The 24210-nt window shown below is 41.3% G+C and overlaps 1 protein-coding gene across 3 annotated transcripts in view; it reads left to right on the forward strand.

Moving 5' to 3' along the window:
- TTLL1 (TTL family tubulin polyglutamylase complex subunit L1) overlaps positions 1–24210 on the forward strand; it is a 42633-nt gene that overhangs the window by 13740 nt on the left and 4683 nt on the right. For all 3 annotated transcript variants that reach the window (XM_085874979.1, XM_085874980.1, XM_085874982.1), the window contains exons 3-5: positions 6987–7195; positions 13193–13373; positions 22160–22297. In XM_085874979.1, coding sequence (XP_085731105.1) covers positions 6987–7195; positions 13193–13373; positions 22160–22297 — 528 coding nt within the window. The remainder of the gene's footprint in view (positions 1–6986; positions 7196–13192; positions 13374–22159; positions 22298–24210) is intronic.

Raw genomic sequence — 24210 nt, forward strand, 5'->3', positions numbered from 1 at the left:
GTGCTTCCCAAGCAATGACAAGACACGTCGCTGCGTGGGCGTGGCCAATGAGAGAAGGGAACCTCAGCCGTGTTCCCCATTACGGGTTACAACGTACTAACTTCCGGATAATGATGCCCGTGTATTCTAATAATTTCTCGATTTCTTATGCGCATTTATAGATAAACACAATGGCCCAAGTTATGATCGTTTTCATATTAGACGGTGCATAAATTTCGGTAACATCAGAGTGAGCTGGTATGCTCCGAACCAGGAAGTAAATGTTTTTGTTTTTTTTGCACGAGCGTTTTTTTTTTTCTCTTCTCTTCTATTTGCGTTTTTCCTTGCGACGACATTGCGAAAAGGCAAAATACGTTGGCACTAATTGAATAATTGGCCATTAAAGCGAATAATTTATCAAAACGTTGGCAGATCCAGCAGCCTCCGCATTCTTGCCCTGGACGAGGAAACAAAGAAGAAGCGCCGTTTCCTCAGCAATGTTGTTTATGAAGAAGTGCTAACGAGATAAAGGTGTGTACATGGAGACAATTTTTATTATTATTTATTTTTGAAGAAAAATTGTTACGAAAATAATTTATCAAAAAAAGTGCACAACTTTTTTTGTTTCCAATTGTCAAAACGATGTGGCCTTTGGAAGTGTTAAGTAATTCAGCTCTACTCAACATGCTTGCCAACGAAATACATCTCAATTTGGTGGTGAAAACGATTCACAACGATGGGTTTCCTTACTCATTGCTCTGCAGTCTGCATTCAACCCCTTCATTTGTCATCTCATTGACCTCGTTTCATCTATGTATAATTCCAGCTGTGTGTGTGTGTGTGTGTGTGTGTGTGTGTGTGTGTGTGTGTGTGTGTGTGTGTGTGTGTGTGTGTGTGTGTGTGTGTGCGCGCGTGTGTGTGTGTCATTTACGAGAGCAAAGGAACGGCCTGTGTGTTTGTTGTTTCTGGCACGGGGTTTGAAAGTTTTTTTTTGTTTTTTTTTGTTTGCACGTACAGCCATGCATGTACGGGCATGCACTGGTATAGAAAATGTCAGGAAACCTAAACATGCGGAAACCACCTATCATGCCCAAGTAATTAAACTTTTCAGAGATAACCGAGCAGTTAAGAGGTTATCTTTATCCCAATCCATTTCTCTAATATGATTGTTAGTATGATGCTAAATGAACACATTGGTATAATTTCATACACAGGTCAGGTCAGGTATGGGAGCATGCACCAGAGCAGTGCGTCGCTGTGTCCACTTTCCGTGGGTACTCCAGGGGCCTCCGTCTAGCCATCCACCAGGTAGATGCCTGGCACATCCCCATCTGCTTGAGATGCCGATCAACCTGCTTGCAACCATGAGGCCCGTGGTCGGCCAATTGGCTGCCTCCAATCACAACACTCCCTCACTAGTCCTGCAGCGTAGTCTGATATTTCAGATCAATTGTTCAAATTTGCATAAAAGCACCAAATTGGTACACATGTACAATAATGTATTCCGAACAATTCTAGATATGGAGCCACCCGAGATTGTGCCTTGGTTAGCTTTGGCGACCATTTTCCAAAATGGCCGCCATTCTGATGGCCGCCAAATCCAAAATGGTCGCCATTTTCCAAAATGGCGACCATTTTCCAAAATGACCGCTGGATTCACTGGACCGCCAAAGCTGACCAAGGCAAAATCTTGAGTGGCTCCATATCCAGAATTGTTCAGAATACATTAGTCAACATATGTACCAATTTTGGTGCTTTTATGAAAAGTCAAACAATTGGTTTGCTATGCTGCAAATCTCATTTGAGTCTCTCTCAGCAACCGCTCGTTGGTCACAAAGCCCAACCTGCGATAGCCAAGGATTCTCCGAAGAGAACTGGTACCAAAGGAATTAAGTCGCCATCTCGGATCCCTGGTCAGAGTCCAAGTCTCACATCCAGAGAGCAAGACTGGAAGCACCAAGGACCTGAAGACGTGGACTTTGGTCCTCCCGCACAGGTACAAGCAGCACCACATCCCATGATCCAGTGAATCCATGACTCCCCAGGCCCGACCCAGACGTCTATTGACCTCTGGCTCACAGCCAGCAGAGACATGAATATCACTGCCAAGGTAAGTGAATCTCTCCGTGACCTCAACATCCTCACCACAAACAGGTACAGACAGGACAGCAGCATCCAAGATGTCATTGAAAGCCTGGATCTTAGTTTTGACCCAGGAAATCCGTAATCCAAGCAGCTCCGACATTATTCAGCACCTCAAGGGCCCCCAAAAGTATATCTAGAGTCTCCACAAAGATGACAACATCATATGCGAAATCCAAGGTCAGAGATCTTGACATTACCAAACGATGCACCGCAGCTTGATCTCTCTGACATCCTCCCCACAATCCAATCCATACAAGTGCTGAAAAGTGTGGGGGCCAGTACACACCCCTGATGAACTCAAGTAACAACTGGAAACAAGTCAGAGATGCTACCACCACATCTCACAGCACTCTTAGTTCCAGAGTTTAGTTCAGACATGAGATTGATCAGTTTTAGTGGCACCCCACGAAGACCAAGAATCTTCCAGAGGGCATCCCGATTCACTGAATCAAACGCTTTGCAGAGGTCAACAAAGGCTGCAAGCAGCCCCTGCCGAAACTCTCACCTGCGTTTGGTGAGGACCCGAAGAGCAAGGATAGGGTCAATCGTTGACCTCTTTGGTGTAAAGCCTGACTGCTCTGGATGCTGGTGCTCCAAGCAGATGGTGGTGAACCCTATCAAGAATTATCCGATCAAAGACCTTGCCCGGCACTGAGAGCAGCGGCACTGAGAGTAGGCTGGGATGGTACCATTCTCCTGCATTGAAGCTGCAACTTAAGCATTGCTACAACACCCGAAGTCAATGACTTCTTGCAAAGTCAAGGAACTTAGTGCTATTCTGGTTCATAGTTCCTGACTCATGGGGACCAACACACGTCTCATAACCATCCCTTTCAGTTCCAGTCGATGCATTGAAATCCCCCAATACTGGAAGTGTATCTTTCTGGGACACTGATCAACCACAGACTCGAGTGTGGTATAGAATATGTCTTCACGTTGAGATCACTCGCCTCAGTCGGAGCATAAACAGAGACCAGGGAAATGACACTCAAGGAGTGACGAATCCTTAGTCTCATGATACGCTCATTGACCGGTGTTAACTCAATTATCATTGGAGTCAGCTTATTCGACACAGCTGCAGAAACTCCTTGGGCATAGTAACCATCAGAGCGACCAGACCAATGGTAGGTGTAACCACCCACCATGATCTTGCCATAATCCAGTCTTCGAACCTCAGAGAATGCTGCAATACCGATGTCCAAACGCTTTAGCTGGGATGGTAACAGAGACAGGTGATCATCTTCTTTTGGGGATAGGACATTCCAAGCACCCACCCGAAGGGACCGCCTCAGGTTAACCCAAAGAGACTGCCGTCTGGTGGACGACACCTCAGCACCACCCCGACGCACACTCCCGCAATCTGATCCGGGAAGATTACCCCGTGGTTTTCCTCCTTTCATCAAAGAGTGGGGGTCCCGAAGGCTTTCCCCCAATCCCATCACCTGGTGAGCTGCCCTGTGCAGGGCAGCTGTGCAGGAGGTACTCCCACAGAGTGGGTTTTCAGATTTCTTTTTGCTTTTAGTATGTTTTGTGGAATGAAGGGTTTTACAGTGGCCGGAGTGCAAATCCTGCCACCAACTTCCTAATAAGTTGCATGAAAGTACAAACTGACATTTAAGGTTGCCAGATAAAACCCCATTACTCACACATGGATGAACAGGAGTCAGTCAGAGCGAGAATCTAACCAAATAGAAAAAAGGAAAAGGTTGAGCTTAAATAATGTGCCCCTGTCCCTCCTCGCTCCTCCTCCTACCTCTCTCCCCTCCTCTCCTCTCCCCTCCTTCTTATTCCCCCCTCCCCCACCCTTAATATTCCCGTCAGCGAAGCGACGGGTTGTATTTGCTCGTACCTTATAAATCAGGATGCAACAAAACAAAAGGAAAAGTGGGGGTGGGGTTACAGCGTTACACCAATAGCAGAGTTTAAGGACAGAATAGAGGGAGACTTGGACAAACAATCGGTGAGGAGCGGAATCAGTTGGGGTGGACAAGATGGATACAGAAGGAAACTCTCCGGAAAGAAAAACTGGAAATGTGGAAGGAGGTGGGCTTGCTGGGGAGGGGTAGGGGGTAGGGGGGGGAGTCAACTCGTGTAGAAAATATCATGGTTTTGGATTGGTGATGATCTGAGATGGTAGTGAACAGCTGTCTTGTTGTCTCATTAATGTTTTCATGTCTCGTTGGTGTATGACCATGTGTTTTGATCTTGTGGTGCAAGTGCATGTGTATTGTTTGCACAAGCATGCACTTTGGTCTTCTGACTAAAATGCCTGCAATTAGCTTGGAGTATATGTATAAAAATTTTACAGCTTTATTTCAATAAAAAGGTACTTTGCAAGTGAGGAACAGTGGCCTTAAGGCCAAGGTGAATACTTGTTTTGACAAGATTTTCATGACTTTTCATAACCATATAAGTTTTGTTTTTAATGTTGAAGGTTCCAGTCATGGGTTACATTGTCCTCATCGAGGCCTGGCCAATATAGTCCTGCAGCATAGCAAACCAATTGTTCGACTTTTCATAAAAGCACCAAAATTGGTACATATGTTGACTAATGTATTCTGAACAATTCTGGATATGGAGCCACTCGAGATTTTGCCTTGGTCAGCTTTGGCAGTCATTTTCTAAAATGGCTACCATTCTACTTTAACAACATGGGATATCTGTCATTGTTATTCCCTTTGTAGGTTTACAATGATCTACAATGAGTTCAAGGCAGGCCACTTCACAGTGCAAAAGACCAAGAGGGCATTCTCAGCAATTCCTCTTGACCAAGCGCATGAACAAAACAATGCCCATGTCAAGGGTGACGGAGGTGCCGTTGGCCTGACGGACAATCCCAGTGCTCTGAGGCACTGGATGGTTGCCGGACCCGAGGTGGCCAGAGTGATAATGGAGTTTGAGGAGGCGAACATTCATCCAAATGCCAATGAGGAGACACATCACCATGAAGAAACACCGCGTGCACAGGAAGCATTTGCCAAAGATGTACAATCACTTGTGGCTGTCATTGAAAAGCTGCGGAATCCCTTCGAGGAGGATAGTCCAGATTTGCTGGTCCTAGACACCAAGGAAATTGCCGATCCTGCAGTGATTGAAACAGTTCGCACTGCCAAGCAGATTGGACAAGAACAGTTTCAGGCATACTCAAAGGATTGCCTCATCGACAGAACCAAGACTATTGACGAACCTATAAAGAGGAACAAACTCCCCCTCTTTGGAACAGACAAAAGACCAAAAGCACCCAAAGGAAAGGAAGCATCTGTGAAGAATGATATGGCCTTATTAGCAAGGCCCTACATAATAGAGAGCCGTTTCATGGTCAATTTACTGAATTTTACACTTTCCTTATATCCACCACCAATACAATAAGAAAATAAGAGCATATAGCCAATTTCGCTAGAGTAGAATGGTAGCCATTTTGGAAAATGGTTGACGAAGCTGACCAAGGCACAATCTCGGGTGGCTCCATATCTAGAATTGTTCGGAATACATTATTCTACATGTGTACCAATTTTGGTGCTTTTATGCAAATTTGAACAATTGATCTGAAATATCAGACTACGCTGCAGGACGAATGAAACAAATACATCGATAGCAAAGTGAAGAAAGAGAGAATACTCAAAGAGTTTTAAGGAAGTAAAAAATCTGCTTTTGAAAAAGGGAAGGTCAAAAGTGTTTGGAAAGGCATGAGAAGGTAAAGAGTTCCAAAGTTTAGCATTGAAAAAGAAGAAGAAGCGAACATCATAATGGCCCACCCTTGAGTTGCCAACAGCCACACAATGATCATGCAATGTTGCTACTTGTCCAGTATATTGTGGTTCTTTCATGGCGGAGATGCACAAGCAGCAAGTTCCCGGGAGAAGAAACCATTCAGTAATCTATAATATAAAAGGAGCTCGGTCTGGGCGTGCATCCCTGTGTGCGTTCATCCGAATCCCTACACAATTGGCAGCGCAGCATGCACGTACGTTCACAGCATAGCAATACACGCGTACACATGTGTACGTACACGCAGCATATAACATGCCACACATACACGCATGAGGAGAGTTTGTTTCCTGGCACCTAATGCGTACCCCCAGACAGTTTGATCAAAAGAAGGAAGAGATGGGGAGGGTGAGAATTTTTTTTTTTTTAATATTTCGATCTTCCTCTTCGTGTGTTGTTGTTTCTTATTTGGAATTCAGCATCTAAAAAGGCTGTGATGAATATCCCATCGACACTATCCTGCTCAATACACCACCTAATTTTATTTGTTCCCATTTTTTTTTTTTTAGCAATCATGCAAAGATTGGTGTTCCCGTCAGTGAAGCGACGAGTCTTACGTTTCTCATATCTATAGAAAAGAGAAAGAGAGCCAACTTTGTGGCGTAATTCGAGCAGGTCAAGTTTTGAAGTCGGAATTGGGAGAGTTGATAAGTCGGATAACTTTGGATTCAATTCTGTCCAGTAAGTATGTGGAGCTGGAACCTCCAAATGTGAGAGCAGTACTCTATACAAGGATGAATCAGTCCTTCACAAAGTTGAAGCAACTGTTCAGAGGAGAAAAATCTTCGACACCTGAACAGGACTCTTAGTTTCGAAGAGGCAAACCGAGCTATTTGCGTAATGTGTGGATTCCAGGATAAATCTTTGGCTAAAAGTAATCTTTAAATATTTGGGTTGATCTTTTGGTAAAAGTACGTGTGTTGAGGTTTGCCATTTAATTTTTTTTTAACCTTTTCTTGAATGAAAGACATTTCTCAAAAGGAATATGTGTTCAAGGCTAAAGCTTTAAAATTCTGGCTTGCACGCTGCCCCTGAATGATTATTATTTCCCCGATTTTTCCTCTTTTTCGTGTTTTCCCTCCTTTTCTTTGTAGGGCAAGCATACAGAGCACCCGTGCACTGTTTAGTGTTGAAAGCGGGCACCGCCTGACTGATGACCAGCTGGTTAATCACTTTCCAAACCACTATGAGTTGACACGCAAAGACCTGATGGTGAAAAATATAAAACGCTATCGGCGAGAGCTTGAACGAGAAGGCAATCCACTGGCAGAGCGCGATCATGATGGACGCTATGTGCACTTGGGTGTGTTACAAAGTGCTTTACTAAGCAACCCACAATCCCACACGACCTACAACACAATACTCTGTGCCCTACAACACCACACAACACAGTGTGCCACTCCACTTTGGGTCCGACGAAGGCTTCGTTTGCCCGAAACGTCAGATTCTGCTTGCTTCCCACATCAGTGAGCATACTCTGATCAATGTTCTGTTGATTTAATCAATTGTTCTATCACTCTTTCTTATTGCTTGTTTCTTCACTTGTTACCCTCGCCGAAGGAGAGGGTATAGCTTCCAACTGTGGTTCGTTTGTAATAATATTCCCAGGGATGGTTTTTAATATCTCTGTGAGGTTCTTTGTCATCATTCCTGTAGCTCCAACTATCACTGGTTCAACTTTGGCATTCTTCATCTTCTAGGATCTTTTCACTTCATTCTTGAGGTCTTGGTATTTGGTCATTTTCTTGATTTCTGCATCGTTTACTGGTGTTGGCTTAATGTTAGGGCGGTGGGCTTGGGATCATAGGGTCCTGAGTTAAAATAATGCCACCGTTTAATTAATACCAGGTGGGGTTGACTCAGCCTATCATCCTTCCAAGGTTGGCAAAATGAGTACCAGCTTGCTGGGATGATTGAGCCATTCGAGTATCTTGTGTCAGAGTAGTGACCTGTCCAGGATTGTGCCCAATAGCCCAGGAGACTGCTTCGACAGCACTGATACTCTGTACAGAGTCTGGTCCTAATGGATGGTTCGTCGAAAATCACTGGTATTAACACCTTAATTAGCAATGCCTTCTCTTTTTTGTCCCTAAGTATGATATCTGGTTGCAATACTTTGTTTTCAATATTCACGCTCAATTGGATCATGAGGTCGTACATGAGCAGTAGGTACTTCCATGTTTTCAGTGATTACTTTTGGTTCATGTTCCCACAAATTATCTGGAACTGGGATATCAAAGTTTTTGCAGATGTGCCAGAGGATTACTTTACAAACTCTGTTGTGTCGTGTGTACAGACATTCTGACATGAGTTTTTTTTGTATGTGTTTGGTCATTAAGCATAACATATCACTCTCTTTGCTAACTGCAGCTCCTTCTCCCCCCCCCCTCTCTCTGTCTGTTTCTCTCCCTCTCACCCCCTCCTCACACCCCTCCCTCCTGCAGTGTATGGCAACATTTGGTGGGGCGTCGCTCCCCCCTCCCCCCCTTCCTTGCTCTTTACCCCTTCCTAGCTTCCTCTCCTCTCCCCTCCCTCTGTCCTCTCCTCTCCCTCCCTCTGTACTCTCCTCTCCCCTCCCTCTGTCCACTCCTCTCCCCTCCTTCTGTCCTCTCCCCTCCCTCTGTCCTCCCCTCTCCCCTCCTTCTGTCCTTTCCTCTCCCTCTGTCCTCTCCTCTCCCCTTCCTCTGTCCTCTCCTCTCCCCTCCCTCTGTCCTCTCCTCTCCCTCAGTCCTCTCTCTCCTCTCCCCTCCCTCTGTCTTCTCTCTCCTCTCCCCTCCCTCTGTCCTCTCGTCTCCTCTCCCCTCCCTCTATCCTCTCATCTCCTCTCCCCTGCCTCTGTCCTCTCATCTCCTCTCCCCTCCCTCTGTCATCTCATCTCCTCTCCCCTCCCTCAGTCCTCTCTTTCCCCTTCCACCCTCCTCTCTTCCTCTCTCTCCCTCCCCTCCCTCCTCTCTCTCCCTCCCCTCCATCCCTCCATCCCTCCGCCTCTCTCTCTCTCTCTCTCTCTCTCTCTCTCTCTCTCTCTCTCTCTCTCTCTCTCTCTCTCTCTCTCTCTCTCTCTCTCTCTCTCTCTCTCTCTCTCTCTCTCTCTCTCTCCCTCCCTCTCTCTCTCTCTCTCTCTCTCTCTTTCTCTCTCCCCCCTTAATACCCCCGTTAGCGAAGCGATGGTTTATATTTGCTGGTGATGTAATAATGTGGGTGGACACATATCTGCTTATGTCGCATCGTCGAAGAGTTCCCTTATGGTTCTGTTATATTTTAGTCCCTCCTCCTGCTCCCTCTCGGCTTCCCTCTTATCCTGCCCCATAGTGGCTTCCTCCTCATCCTGTCCCATCACGGCATCATCCTCGTCCCACTCCTCTCGGCTTCCCCCTCATTCCACACCTCTCTTCTTCCCACCCACGCCCACCCATCCTGCCCCCTCTAATATCCCCCCCCCCGTCCCACCCACTCCCATGTACTCCTCCATCCTGCAACTTGCCAGACTCCTCTCCCTACTCCCTCATCTCGTACCATTCCAAAGCCCCTTCCCTGTCCCTCACTGTGTGGACCTCAGACATCCGATGCCTTGCTCCACCCTGACATCTCTCAATCCAGGCTGCTGCTGACAGTCCAAGACAGCACCTGTTTCACAGAATCATTCCTCCCACTGGACATCCCTGACTCCTTAGTGTCTGTCTCTGGCTTTTGTGTCATCTGATTTGATCGGCCTTCACGCCGGCCTCACGGCGGAGCTACTCTTTCCATAAAGAACTCAATTTCTCACTGTCCGTGTACTGATCTTTGACCTCCCAACCACCAGGAGAATCTTTGCCTGCACCTTCCCTCCACTCCCGCCTTTTTGTGTGTGTGTGTGTGTGTGTGTGTGTGTGTGTGTGTGTGTGTGTGTGTGTGTGTGTGTGTGTGTGTGTGTGTGTGTGTGTGTGTGTGTGTGTGTGTGTGTGTGTGTGTTGTACTATCCTCCGAACAGTGATGACTCCATCCACATCTCTCTCTCTCATACAATATGGACCAACTTTTAATCACTCATCCCAACTCTCTCTTCATCAAATGTGGTGATCTCAATTGTCACCATGTAAATTTGCTGGGTGTTGGTACCTCTTTCACCAGCTATGGCGCTTCAGCAAAGGACTTCTGTGACTCCATGGGACTGACTCGATCTGTAAATTTGCCCACCAAGATTTCTCCCAATGGCAAATCCTTCCTTCTGGACTTGGTGTTGACAAACTTCCCCACAAATGTCTCCAGCTCTTCCACTGCTTCAATACACAACTTTTTGAAATGATGTAATCTGCCTCAGAATGCTTGGTGCGCATGCGCAGAAACCCTAGGAAATTTGCTTGTTCGGGCCGAAAGAAAGTACTGCTTATCATGTCTCCAGGATAAGAATTGTGATCTGAAATGGCTCACGAAGCTCTAAAATAAGTCTAAAATACTTGGAAAAGTACCCGAGAGATCAGGGTGTGCCTCTGCACAACGAAAGACCCGAACCGATGCAAATATTTTGTGATTATTAAAATGTGTCAGTTGACTTGGATTTTTAAAAAGTTCGTCAGTAATTGTAAATTATATCAGGACTTGTCTTTTTTTAAAGAAAACATAAAAAGGATGGTATCTTTAAAGACAACAATTGAAGTTAAGTTATACATTTCCTTTGAATGTACACAATAAATATACAAGTAAATTATTAAAATCTCCTTACCCATTCCACATTGAATGCTTGGTTCTATGTGTAAACCATTTGGACATAAACTGAGATTGCTTACTGACTTGTCTCATGCACATACATATGTTGAAGTGGGTAGACTAGATATGAGAAGTAAATTTAGCAAATTTATTTTTGCTGGGAACCAAGCAAAAAATGTCCACTGTCTGAAGTTAACAAATAAAAACGAGTTAAACAGCTTTTCAAAACATACATTGCAATAAATGAAGACTTGTATCTTAATTCCCTGATAGCTTGTACTCCAAAGTTTATAAGTAAATGTGGGACTTTCCAAAAATTGAAGACTGAAGTAAGGCTAAGGTGATTTGAGACTTTCCCTCAAAAACTTGAGACTCAAGTGACTTGTTGATATCTTGCCTCAAGCTCTCCCCTGGGTACTCGGGCCCACTTCACCAAAAATTGGATCGCCCCTCTGGGCCCCTTGGCTTGCTTTGGGCCAGTGTGTACCCATCGCCCAGGCAGCCCTTTGTCAAATACCTACATATGATGAGCCACAACCCCAGCCCATTAATTTTCCTTTGCTCTCACTACAGGAGCTCACTCACGCAGCCTGCACGGGGCTGATCAGTTGATCGCACGTGTATTTGATTGGAGGGAGAGGGTGCTATTTTGAGGTCAGTTGGCGATGCAGCTGACACAGATAGGTGGTTGACCTTTACAGCTGCACTGGTAGAGAGAGGTGTAAAAGCCGAGAGAGAGACACAGAGACACAGAGACACAGAGACACAGAGACACAGAGACACAGAGACACAGAGACACAGACACACAGACACACAGACACACAGACACACAGACACACAGACACACAGACACACAGACACACAGACACACAGACACACAGACACACAGACACACAGACACACAGACACACAGACACACAGAGACACAGAGACACAGACCACTATTTGGAGGAACGGCAAGAGGAAGGAGAACGCCTGAGTCTCTGAATGTTCTGAGCTGAGTGTACCGAAGCTGTGAACATTTAATCCCCAGAGCAAAGAAGGCTTTGAGGAAGCCACAGTTATGGAGCTTGAGTTTTTACAGCGGTCTGCCGATGACTCTGCTTCCGGACTCCTGCACAGCTTGCTGTGGGTTTGCAATCGACCTCTCGGCCTTGTTGGGTGGTCGCTAGACTACCTTTTTTCTCAGGTTTTCCGTCTGTCTGTATGACTGTCTGTTTGTTTGTATGTAATGGACAGCTCTGGAGGCCAGAGGAGTCAACCGATTTTGATGAAACTTGACTGGTAGATTCATACCAGGATCTAGTTGTATGCTTTTGAGCACCGTTGCTATGGACGCCACCATTGCCGAGCAACGGGAATTTAAAAATTTTGAAAAAATCCGAATAATATATTTTTTTCGAAAATCCAAAATCGGCTTCCACGCTTTTATGCGCACTATAATCAACCTCTTTGTCAAAAATTTTCAGCCCGATCCGTCAAAAACTGTATGACTAGGATGCAATTATGTCGCGACCACCCATGTCGCCTACCGGCTTGTCTTTCTCTCTCTCTCTCTCGCTCTCTCTCTCTCTCTCTCTCTCTCTCTCTCTCTCTCTCTCTCTCTCTCTCTCTCTCTCTCTCTCTCTCTCTCTCTCTCTCTCTCTCTCTCTCTCTCTCTCTCTCTCTCTCTCTCTCTCCCTCTATCTCTTTCTTTATATCTTTCTCTTTCTTTCTCTCTTTCTCTCGAAAGTTTATTTTTGCTCCCATTCTAACTTTTCTAACAGCTTGGTTTCTTTTGGTCCTTTCTTCTTGGCTATTTCCTCTTCCAATATCCCCCCTATGTCCATACATGCTGTCCTGGCCACTGCCTGAATCCCCGCTCCCCTAAAACCCGAGCCTGACCAACCGCCATCATCTCCCACTGCGTGTCCCGCATGCCTGCCAGATCTCCTGACATTTGTCACTGCTCAAGCATGACTGGACCCACGGCTGTCACAATGTTTTCCTATATTGTATATTTTTTCTGTGATATTCTATTTTACCAACAATAAGTTAATAATTTCATTGGAATGTTTAACTCCTATATGCGTATCACTTGTGTTTCCATAATGCATGACCATGATAGCCCACTGCTGCAAAATATACCATGAGATATTATTGTTTGTATTTAAATAGCAAAGAAGAGACAGCCTGAAGTCCCTTTTGAAAAATATTACAAAAGATTACACAGCATAACATGCTATATATAGCTACACCATACTCTACATTTTTCTGCAATTACGCTTTTTACAACCTCTGCTGATGTTGTCTTCATTTCTGAGAAGTAATGGCTCAGTTTTTTTTTTACTTCCAAATGCAAGGTTGCATTCAACTAACAAAGTTGTGCTGTCAAATGTTTCACGGATCTATCATTACGCAATTCCGACTTTGTTCAGAACAATAACATTTTGATTGTGGCATACCCAATGACAGAATTCCCACTTGTGAGCACATCATAATTAGAATCGCGTCATGACTTTTTAAAGTGACAGGGACAACGTTGTGAATATGTGCTTGCAAAATGCCAGCTCTTCATGCTTTACATCACACTAAAATTTGATTTTGGTTGGGTCGTGCTTCTTATCCCACTTAGATTTTGTTCCTGTAACCTTCCTGCTTCCTGGGGACTACAGTCTATTTGTGGAAGAGTTCCGGAAAAGCCCCCACAGCACGTGGATAGCAAAGCCTTGCGGTCGTGCACAGGGCCATGGAATCTTCCTTGTGACACGTCTGTCCCATGTGCGCAAATGGGCACGGGAGGGGAAGGTACCCACGTGAGTTTACCAATAGGCCAGGGAAGTTTTAACATGGTTAATTGGGGAGAAAATGAAAACAAGTTCTGTTTTTTTGTTTTTTTTTAAGTTTCCATACCAGTTTGAAGTAAAGCTAACTAACTCAACGAGCAACTTCAAAAGCTGTTCTGCCAGGAGCAATTTTAACAGCGAAAAAACTGCTACAAGTCGTCGACGCACACAACAACCCTTCATAGCCAGAAATGGACGTTCACACGTGACATGCAAACATGACCTTTGTTAACCTTTGAACACCCTTTTGGACTGGATTGGTTGTAGAGCTTTTCTAGGTACTAGGCACAAATGCTATATCCCCCAAATTGTTGTGCTGGCACACCTGAACTTGAACTCGGCTCTCCGAAACCTGCGTTTGCATATTTTCCCGCAAGAAAAAGCAACATGTGCTTTATGAAGTTAGTTGGAGCTGTTGAATCGGGTGTTGATGTCGGGTTTATCAGGAATCAGGTGATGATGCATCATATGTTAATACATCAGGTGTTTTAACTGATCTGTAATCAAATACCACAAGGTAAGAGATGGGCGTGGAATGGTTTTGTGTACCAGAGGCTTGAAACATTTCCATCACATTGAATCTTTGATAGTCAATTGTACATAGTATCCCATAACCCCTTTATCCCCATATTGACAGGGGTTTTTGTTTTTGTTGAGGTAAGGCTTGTAGCAAGGGTATTATGTACACATTGAGGACACGGGGGACCAAAAAATGAAAGTCATTGTATGATTAAGTTTTGCATATCATTTGTTAGCCAACATCATGGGGATTCAGGATCGATTTGGGCAGAGCTTAAGTCTTCCTCTTTCTATTGCTTTGACAGGGTCAAAGTTGGTTATCAATTATCTGTATCAAGGAACCACTCATATCATTCTAAAATTGGTCTGATGGCTTAGATATGTATTATACACTAATTGGAAACCACATATATGGAGAATATTTGGTTTACCTGATATTTGACCTTGAGCAAAGAGGTCAAGGTCATATGAAATTATCAAATTGATCAGTGTTCATTCAGGTCATAAATATATATATGCACATAAACTTAACCATAGAAATACATGCTGTGATGAACCAAACTAACATCTTAGGATTAAAAGCGCAGATTTCTTAAAAACGTTACGTACTTCCTAACGACCTTTGATGTTCTGTACACTGAATACAAACTGGCCTTTGGTATTGATTTTTATATCATAGGGCCATCTTGGTAAACTTATTCTATGGTTATAAAATCAAGCTTATAGCTACCAGTAATTTTGTAGCAGCTTGGTAAATGCAATTTGTTACGTACTTCCTAACATTTTTGATCCAATCATGGAAGTGAACCTAAAAACTGGTATGAAGTAATGATCCATGTTGAAAATTGCCATTTTAAATCTTCACTTTATGCAGAAGTAAATTGCTATTTAAGATGTTCTATCAGATGCATTTCAAATTTCTGGAATAAGATTTTGTAAGCTTCACTATGACTGGGGGAAATTTTGCAAAATCTTAGATTTTACATATTTGAAGGTGCCAAGATATGCAGAAGGTCATAAGAAATGTACTGTTTCGAGGAATTGTTCTATTCTTATGTATAATGATATATATCAAACAAAAAATGCATTTTCAACCATTTTGGACAACATATACAATCATACATGTAACCCATTTCTAAAAAATGAGCTATAAAAATGGAAAAAATAGCCTGTATTTGGATAAAAAAACATGCTTTGTAAGCAACTATATCCATAGAACCCATAGCAAAGTATACATTTTCTGAAAGCACAGACACTTGGGCATTATATAACATTAAGATTGTTTATCTTATTAAAACTGGATTCAATTTCTAAGCTTTCTCCTCATTTAGGACCACAGTGTACACAATACCATGCTACAAGCCGTAAGAGTTTTTAAAGATGACCCAAGATACGAGTGAGCGGAGTCCCTTTGCATCAGAACAGCATTTATAGTGATGAGTCGTTGGGTTTGTCAGCTTCACTATGACTGGGGGAAATTTTGCAAAATCTTAGATTTTACACATTTGAAGGTGCCAAGATATGCAGAAGGTCATAAGAAATGTACTGTTTCGAGGAATTGTTCTATCCTTATGTATAATGATATATATCAAACAAAAAATGCATTTTCAACCATTTTGGACAACATATACAATCATACATGTAACCCATTTCTAAAAAATGAGCTATAAAAATGGAAAAAATAACCTGTGTTTGGATAAAAAAAACATGCTTTGTAAGCAACTATATCCATAGAACCCATAGCAAAGTATACATTTTCTGAAAGCACAGACACTTGGGCATGATATAACATTAAGATTGTTTATCTTATTAAAACTGGATTCAATTTCTAAGCTTTCTCCTCATTTAAGACCACAGTGTACACAATACCATGCTACAAGCCATAAGAGTTTTTAAAGATGACCCAAGATACGAGTGAGCGGAGTCCCTTTGCATCAGAACAGCATTTATAGTGATTAGTCGTTGGGTGCATGAACGCAATCAGACTGGAAAACCCCTGAGCAACCTTTTTGACAACTTTCAAGCCAGATTTCACAAGAACCCTGAAAATATGTGAAACTAGAAAATGGAAAGAAAATCAACAATCAACAATCAACATTTACCCTTGAGAACCCCTTCATAATTTCCCATTGGTTGGACCCACAGTTATGTTTGATCTCGATTAAAGGTAACATGAAAAATGAAAGGTCACTTGAGAGATAAGTAGAAGAGAAATGAAATCGGATGCTTCTAACTCAGATGATGGTTTGCAAAATTATTTTCAAAGGGCACATGGCCTTCGTCATTTGACTTGTTCAACACAAAAACGAATCAGTTCATCTCTGTGTTACAGTTCATACTTGTGCCAAGTTTGGTTGGAATGCCTTTGCTGGTTTACAATTTATTGTGATAACAAAAAGATGATAACGTATTAATGCACAGACGGACAGCCCAAAAACATGTGTCTGGCCTTTGGCTGCAGAGGCATAAAATAGATGAATAAGCCAATGTATTTGTTACATTCTCCTCAACATAAAATAGTATGAAAAGCTTCAGAGATAAAGAGACTTATGGGAGACCGAGTAGTTAATGTGCTGAGGAGATCATGGAAGACAATGGGTCGTACCATGGTTGACAGGAGGCCAATAAAAGGGCAGGTGCACCAACTATTGACAGAACTGGCCATAAGAGTCTGAGCCGTGCTTGTTGCTAAAGACAAATTAACACCCCATTAGACATCGAATCCGTTCGAAATTAATAATCCTGCATTATATGTTTCTTATCTATGCATTCATTTTGCAATATGCCATAGAATGATGCTGGACCAAAGACGGATAAAAGCAAAGGCAAAAACAAGACTGCAATGTGAAAACGAAAGTCCACTATGAAACTCCACTTGCAATTTAATAACCCTTACAATATTCATATTCGATATGCATGACTCACGCGCATGGCTCACACGCATGTGAGTTCCACCCATTGGTTGAACAATTCGCCGAACACCACGCACAATGTCAAAACTACGACCGCCAATTTCAGAACCCTTCAGAATTACCTTTTAGCATAACTTCAGATGAACCCTTTAGAATTACCCTTTGGAACTTTAGAATTACGATTTAGAACTTTATAATTACCCTTTAGAACTTTAGAATTATCCTTTCGAATTACCCTTTTTAATAATCCTTTAGAATCACCCTTTAGAATCACCCTTTAGAATTACCCTTTAGAACAGGGGGTTCTTAACCGGGGGTATCCATACCCCTTGGGGGTATGGGAACTAAATGCTGGGGGTATGGGACTCAATCTCTGAATATTTGTATATATTTGATTTATTAATTTATAGTTGGTTAGAATGTTAGATTATAACTAGCACTGTTATTCAATATTCACTGTTATTCAATGTTTGTATATTTGTAATTTCTCGGTTGTTTTTTATTTATTTATTTATTTATAAATATATATGATAAATGCTTATGATTGCCTTTCATGTTCTATTCCGAGCTATCCATATCTAAAATAAATTCAAGCTATTGACATCTTTGGAATTCATACTTTCAACTGATAGGACTGGTGATGATGATGATTTTGACAGTCAAGCGAAGGGGGCATGGGACCATGTTGGGCAATCCATGGGGGGTCTGGAATCATAAAAAGGTTAAGAACCCCTGCTTTAGAATCACCCTTTAGAATAACCCTTTTTAATAACCCTTAAGAATCACCCTTTAGAATTACCCTTTAGAATAAGCCTTTAGAATAAGCCGTGAGAATAACCCTTTAGAATCACCCTTTAGAATCACCCGAAAGAATCACCCTTTAGAATAAGCCTTTAGAATAAGCCTTTAGAATCACCCTTTAGAATTACCCTTTAGAATTACCCTTTAGATTTTAGAATAAACCTTTAGAATAACCCTTTAGAATCACCCTTTAGAATCACCCTTCAGCATCACCCTTTCGAATAACCCTTTTGAAGCACCCTTTAGAATTACCCTTTTTAATAACCCTTTTGAATGACCCTTTAGAATTAACCTTTCGAATAACCCTTTAGCATAACCCTTTCAAATAACCCTTGAGAATTACCCTTTTGAATTACCCTTCAGAATTACCCTTTTGAATTACCCTTTCGAATTACCCTTTTCAATAACCCCTTAAAATTATCCTTTAGAATCACCCTTTAGAATTACCCTTTAGAACAGGGGTTCTTAACCGGGGGTATCCATACCCCTTGGGGGTATGGGAATTAAATGCTGGGGGTATGGGACTCGATCTCTGAATATTTGTATATATTTTATTTATTAGTTTATAGTTGGTTAGAATGTCAGATTATAACTAGCACTGTTATTCAATATTCAGTTATTCAATGTTTGTATATTTGTAATTTCTCGGTTGTTTTTTATTTATTTAATTATTTGTAAATATATATGATAAATGCTTATGATTGCCTTTCATGTTCTATTCCGAGCTATCCATATCTAAAATAAATTCAAGCTATTGACATCTTTGGAATTCATACTTTCAACTAACAGGACTGGTGATGATGATGATTTTGACAGTCAAGCGAAGGGAGCATGGGACCATGTTGGGCAATCCATTGGGGGTTTGGAATCATAAAAAGGTTAAGAACCCCTGCTTTAGAATAACCCTTTTTAATAACCCTTTAGAATTACCCTTTAGAATAACCCTTTAGAATCACCCTTTAGAATCAGCCTTTAGAATAAGCCTTTAGAATAAGCCTTTAGAATAAGCCTTTAGAATAAGCCTTTAGAATCACCCTTGAGAATCACCCTTTATAATCACCCTTTAGAATAACCCTTTAGAATTACCCTTTAGATTTTAGAATAAGCTTTTAGAATAAAACTTTAGAAGAACCCTTTAGAATAAGCCTTTAGAATAACCCTTTAGAATCACCCTTTAGCATTACCCTTTAGAATCACCCTTTAGAGTTACCCTTTTGAATCACCCTTTTGAATCACCCTTTCGAATTAACCTTTAGAATAACCCTTTAGAATAACCCTTTAGAATAACCCTTTAGAATAACCCTTTAGAATAACCCTTTAGAATAACCCTTTAGAATTACCCTTTAGAATTACCCTCTAGAATTATCCTTTAGAATTACCCTTTAGAATTACCCATTAGAATAACCCTTTTTAATAACCCTTTAGAATAACCCTTGACAATAACCCTTTAGAATAACCCTTAAGAATTACCCTTTTTAGCTCGCCTGTTTGAAGAACAGAGAGCTATAGCGATACCCCCTGCGTGAGCATCAGCGTCAGCGTCAGCGTGAGCGTGAAAATGTTAAAGTGTTTGGTGCAAGTTATTTCCTTTCTCATGTTTTTATCTACCACACTTTTTTTACTGATTAAAATGTACAAATACATATATTGCTTTAAAATTATTTGGATCAGACCACTGCAATGCTTTATTAAAAATATTATTAGACTAGTCTTTGAGCATCAGCGTCAGCGTGAGCGTGAAAATGTTAAAGTTTTTGGTGCAATTTATTTTCTTTCTAATGTTTTTGTCTACCACACTATTTTTTACTGATTATAATATACTAATACATATTGGTTCATGAGTCAGTAAGTGACCACTATATTCGTTATGGGTGTGTGTCTCTGTCTGTCTGTCTGTCTGTCTGTCCCGAGCACAGCTCCGTGGGTTTTGATCCGATCCTGATAAAATTTGTGTGGGAGGATTATATCATGATCTAGTTGTGTTTTCCTGAGAATAGGCATGCTGCGCCCATTATGGGCGGAGCCACGCCCAAGAAACGTGTTTTAGGGGGTAGCCGATTTCAAGTTACATCTTCTCTGAGGGGGTTTGTCGAATCTGGCAGGGGTTTCGGTATTTGGTTAGCCCAATGGCACCTACATAGCCCCACGGAGCTTGATTTTTCATTTTCATCCCAAGATCAAGGTCACAAGGTCACAAACTTAGAAAATTGCAAATTTTGACATAAAAATCATACGACCGCCCAAACTTTGAGAGCTAGGATGACAATATTTTTAATGCATAATCTTGAGGTCATTCCCCACCGAAGGTCTTGAAACCATTTTGCTCTATCTCGAACACCTTACCTGTGACGCCCCCTTCAATTTTGTTTTTACGCTGATTTCATCAAAATATGGATAATCCGAGGAGTGCGAAATACCATATAGCCTATATGACGTTATATTGTTCCTGGAATGTTCCAGAGGAAGTTTTGCATCAAAGGTCATAATCGTTGACCTTTGACCTTTAAAGTTCACAAAGGTCAAATTTTCAAAGTTGTGGGAATCAAACCGGGTTTTCGACCTTCTTCGACGAACTAACTCAAATAAGCTATATCACGTATCCTGTTTCCTTATTTTAATGTCCACAACATTGTTTTGTGACCTTTAAAGGTTATGAAAAGGTCAAATTTTGAAAGTTGTTGAACGAAACCGGGTTTTCGACATTTTGCAGCTAATAACCTGTCACCCGTAGCACATCATGTTGATCATTTTTATAACTTGGTCAAAAATTATCACATTGTCTCATCCTTGACTTCTGAAATAATCTACATCGTCAAATACCACTCGTGAACCATTGTCGTCTTCAGACTTGTGTTGCTTTAAAATTATTTGGATCAGACCTCCATGCAATCCTTTATAAAAAATATTATTTTAAAAACGAAAAACGATAAATGTATAAACAAGCGAGCATTGGGTGGCTTTGACACCACTCTGGTTAATAACCCTTTTTAATAACCCCTTTTAATAACCCTTTAGAATCACCCTTTAGAATCACCCTTTAGAATCACCCTTTAGAATCACCCTTTAGAATCACCCTTTATAATTACCCTTTTTAATAACCCTTTCTAATTACCCTTTAGAATTACCCTTTATCATTTACCCTTTTGAACCCTTTATCATTTACCCTTTAGAACCTTATCATTTACCCTTGAGAACCCTTCAGCATTTACTCTTTAGAAAACTTTAGCATTTACCCTTTACAACCCTTTAGAATTTACCCTTTAGAACCTTTTATCATTTACCCTTTACGTTTTCACATTTACTTTTTCCAACCCTTTAGAATTTACCCTTTAGAACCCATTGGCATTTATCCTTTAGAACCCTTCAGAATTTACCCTGTAGAACCCATTGACATTTATCCTTTAGAACCCTTTAGAATTTACCCTTTAGCATTTACCTTTTAGGATCTTTTAGCATTTACTCTTCAGAACATTTCAGCATTTACTTTTTACAACCCTTTAGAATCTTTTAGTATTTACCCTTTACAGTCCTTTAGTATTTACCCTTTAGAACCTTTTAGCATTTACTCTTTAAAAACCTTTAGCATTTACTCTTTAGAAACCTTGAGCATTTACCCTTTGCAACCCTTATAGAACTTACCTTTTCGAACCCTTCAGCATTTAACCTTTAGAACCCGTTGGCATTTATCCTTGAGAACCCTTCAAAATTTACCCTTTAGAACCCTTCAGCATTTACTCTTTACAACCATTTAGAATTTAACCTTTAGAACCCCTCAGCATTTACTCTTTTCAACCTTTTAGAATTTACTCTTTACAACCTTTTAGAATTTACCCTTTAGAACCTTTTAGAATTTATCCTTTGGAACCTTTTAGCATTTACCCTTTAGAAGCCTTTAGCATTTACTCTTGAGAATCTTTTAGCATTTACTCTTGAGAACCTTTTAGCATTTACTCTTTGCAACCCTTTAGAATTTACCCTTGAGAACCCTTCAACATTTTTCTTTCGAAACCTTTAGCATTTCCCCTTGACAACCCTTTTGAATTCACCCTTGAGCATTTACTCTTCACAACCCTTTAGAATTTTCCCTTTTACAACCCTTCAGCATTTATCCTTTAGAAACCTTTAGAATTTTCCCTTTAGAACCCTTCAACATTTTCCCTTTAGAAACCTTCAACATTTTCCCTTTAGAACCCTTCAACATTTTCCCTTTAGAACCCTTCAACATATTTCCTTTAGAAACCTTTAGCATTTGCCCTTGACAACCCTTTTGAATTCACCCTTCAGCATTTACTCTTCAGAACTTTTTAGCATTTACCCTTTGGGGGGGGGGGTGGGGTGATAAAAATCACCCTTTGGGTAATGTGCTAGTTGAACAGAATGCAACAGAGGGTGCTCACTCTCCAAATTTCTACAAGAGCCAAAAATTACATAAATACAAAACGAGTAGCAATTTGGACTCTGTCATTGAAGATTGATGTCAGTAACCTCGTACTTGTGTTATTTTATCTTTCCAAATGAATGCAGACCACAGATGCCAGGGGGAAACAAGGAACCCTACGTGATCTCGGTGTACATCGATCGGCCACTGCTCATCGGAGGAAAGAAATTCGATCTTCGACTCTACGTCCTGGTCACATCTTATAGACCTCTCAAAGCCTACATGTCAGAAAGGGCTCCTACTCCTTACATTTCATATTTGTTACATCTTCTTCAATCCAGAATGCTGCAGTATTTTCTATGTTGCCTGTTCATCTCAACAATATTCATTATTTGTTAACTTTATTCTCATTTGGCACAAGATATTTTTTTTCTTATCTCCATGTGTTTCATGGCACTCGTTCTTAAAGTGAACAAAAGGCACAATAAATAAGTAGGGATTACTACATGTGGTCATTATCACAATTTATTTTACTTCACGGCTGTATATGAAAGAAGTTAAAAAGACATAAAATGTCACAGCCCCTGTTGTTTTAGTAATTTTGCTGAACGGTGTCAAAGGGCTGAACCATATTTATGAACATCTAAAATGGCCATCATTCTACCAGTTGGCCATCTTTGATGAGATTGCAAAATAAAGTGAGGTGCACATGTATGCCATCATATACTGTGCCTGTGCCAATTTTTAACAAAATCAGACCGCCCACATCTGAGAAATGGTTGGGGACACATTTAAGTAACAAAATCGCCGGCAGTCAGCCATCTTGCATCTGATCTCGAAAATAAATGATGTGCTTATGCAAGCTATTATTCTTTATCTGTGCGCCAAGTTTTAACAATATCGGTAAATGCATGTCTGAAAAATGGTTCAGGACGTGTTCGATACCGGGTTTGTTTGTTTTTTTAACAACTAAAATGGCTGTCAGTCGGCCATCTTTGATCAGATCGCAAAATAAAGTGATGTGCACATGTTTTGCCATCATGTACTGCGCTTGTGTTACGTTTGAACAAAATCGGACCATGCACGTTTGAGAAATGGTTGGGGACACATTTCATTAACAAAATGTCTGCCAGTCGGCCATCTTGGATATGATCTCGAAAAAATATGACGTGCATATGTAAGCCATGATTAGTTATCTGTTTGCCAAGTTTGAACAAGATCGGTAAATGCATGTCCGAGAAATGGTTGAGGAGGTGTTTGACACCGGGTTTTTTCACAACTAAAATGGCCGCAAGTCGGCCATCTTTGATCACATCATGAAATGAAATGATGTGCATATTATGTATACCATCATTTTTTACCTCTGCCACCAAAGGTTAAGGAGGTTGTGTTTTCACCCCTTTCTGTCTGTTTGTTTGTCTGTGTGCAGGATATCTCAAAAAGTTGTGGACGGATCCGGATTAAATTCTGTGGACAGGTTCGGTGTTTGACAAGGATGAACTGATTAAATTTTGGTGAAGATCCAGATCCGAGGACAATAATTTTTTAAGTAATTCTTCACCATTGAGAGATCGGGCTAAACTGATATAGAGCACGATATCTCAAAAAGTTGGGGACAGATTCAGACGAAACTTGGTGGACATGTTGGGTGTGTGGCAATGAAGAATCATTTCAATATTGGTGAAGATCTGGATCCAAATCTGGATACGAGAATTCTTTAATTTTTAAAGTGATTCTTCACCATTGAGAGATAGGACCAAAAACGATATAGCACTGTATAGCATGATATTTTAAAAAATGTATTGGGCCTGATATGTTTTCGTGGATCAGGCATTACATGGTGGAGGTATGCACTCTACCAAGTGCCCTTCTAATTGTCTTTGTGCCAAATAGGAATAAATTTGGTCCATACATGTCCGAGATATGGTTGCGGAAGCACGCACACGCACGTACGGGCACGAAAATCGAGACCAAATCCATAACCCCCCGTTTCTGACTCAGTCCAATGGGGGCTAATCAACAGCAAATGAAACTTGCTAAGTTTACCTGTCATTTCTGTGGAGGCAGCCATGTTTTGTATATGATTGGCTGTGAAACACCTGTTGTGCAGGTGCATTTCACAACCAATCTTGGACACACAAACAGATACTACTACTATTGTTACTATTTCCTTTAATGTCCCTGTTTATACCCACTC

Source organism: Eptatretus burgeri, chromosome 3 (genome assembly GCF_056783735.1).
Source record: "Eptatretus burgeri isolate ZD-2024b chromosome 3, Ebu_testis_v1, whole genome shotgun sequence".
Lineage (NCBI taxonomy): Eukaryota > Metazoa > Chordata > Myxini > Myxiniformes > Myxinidae > Eptatretus > Eptatretus burgeri.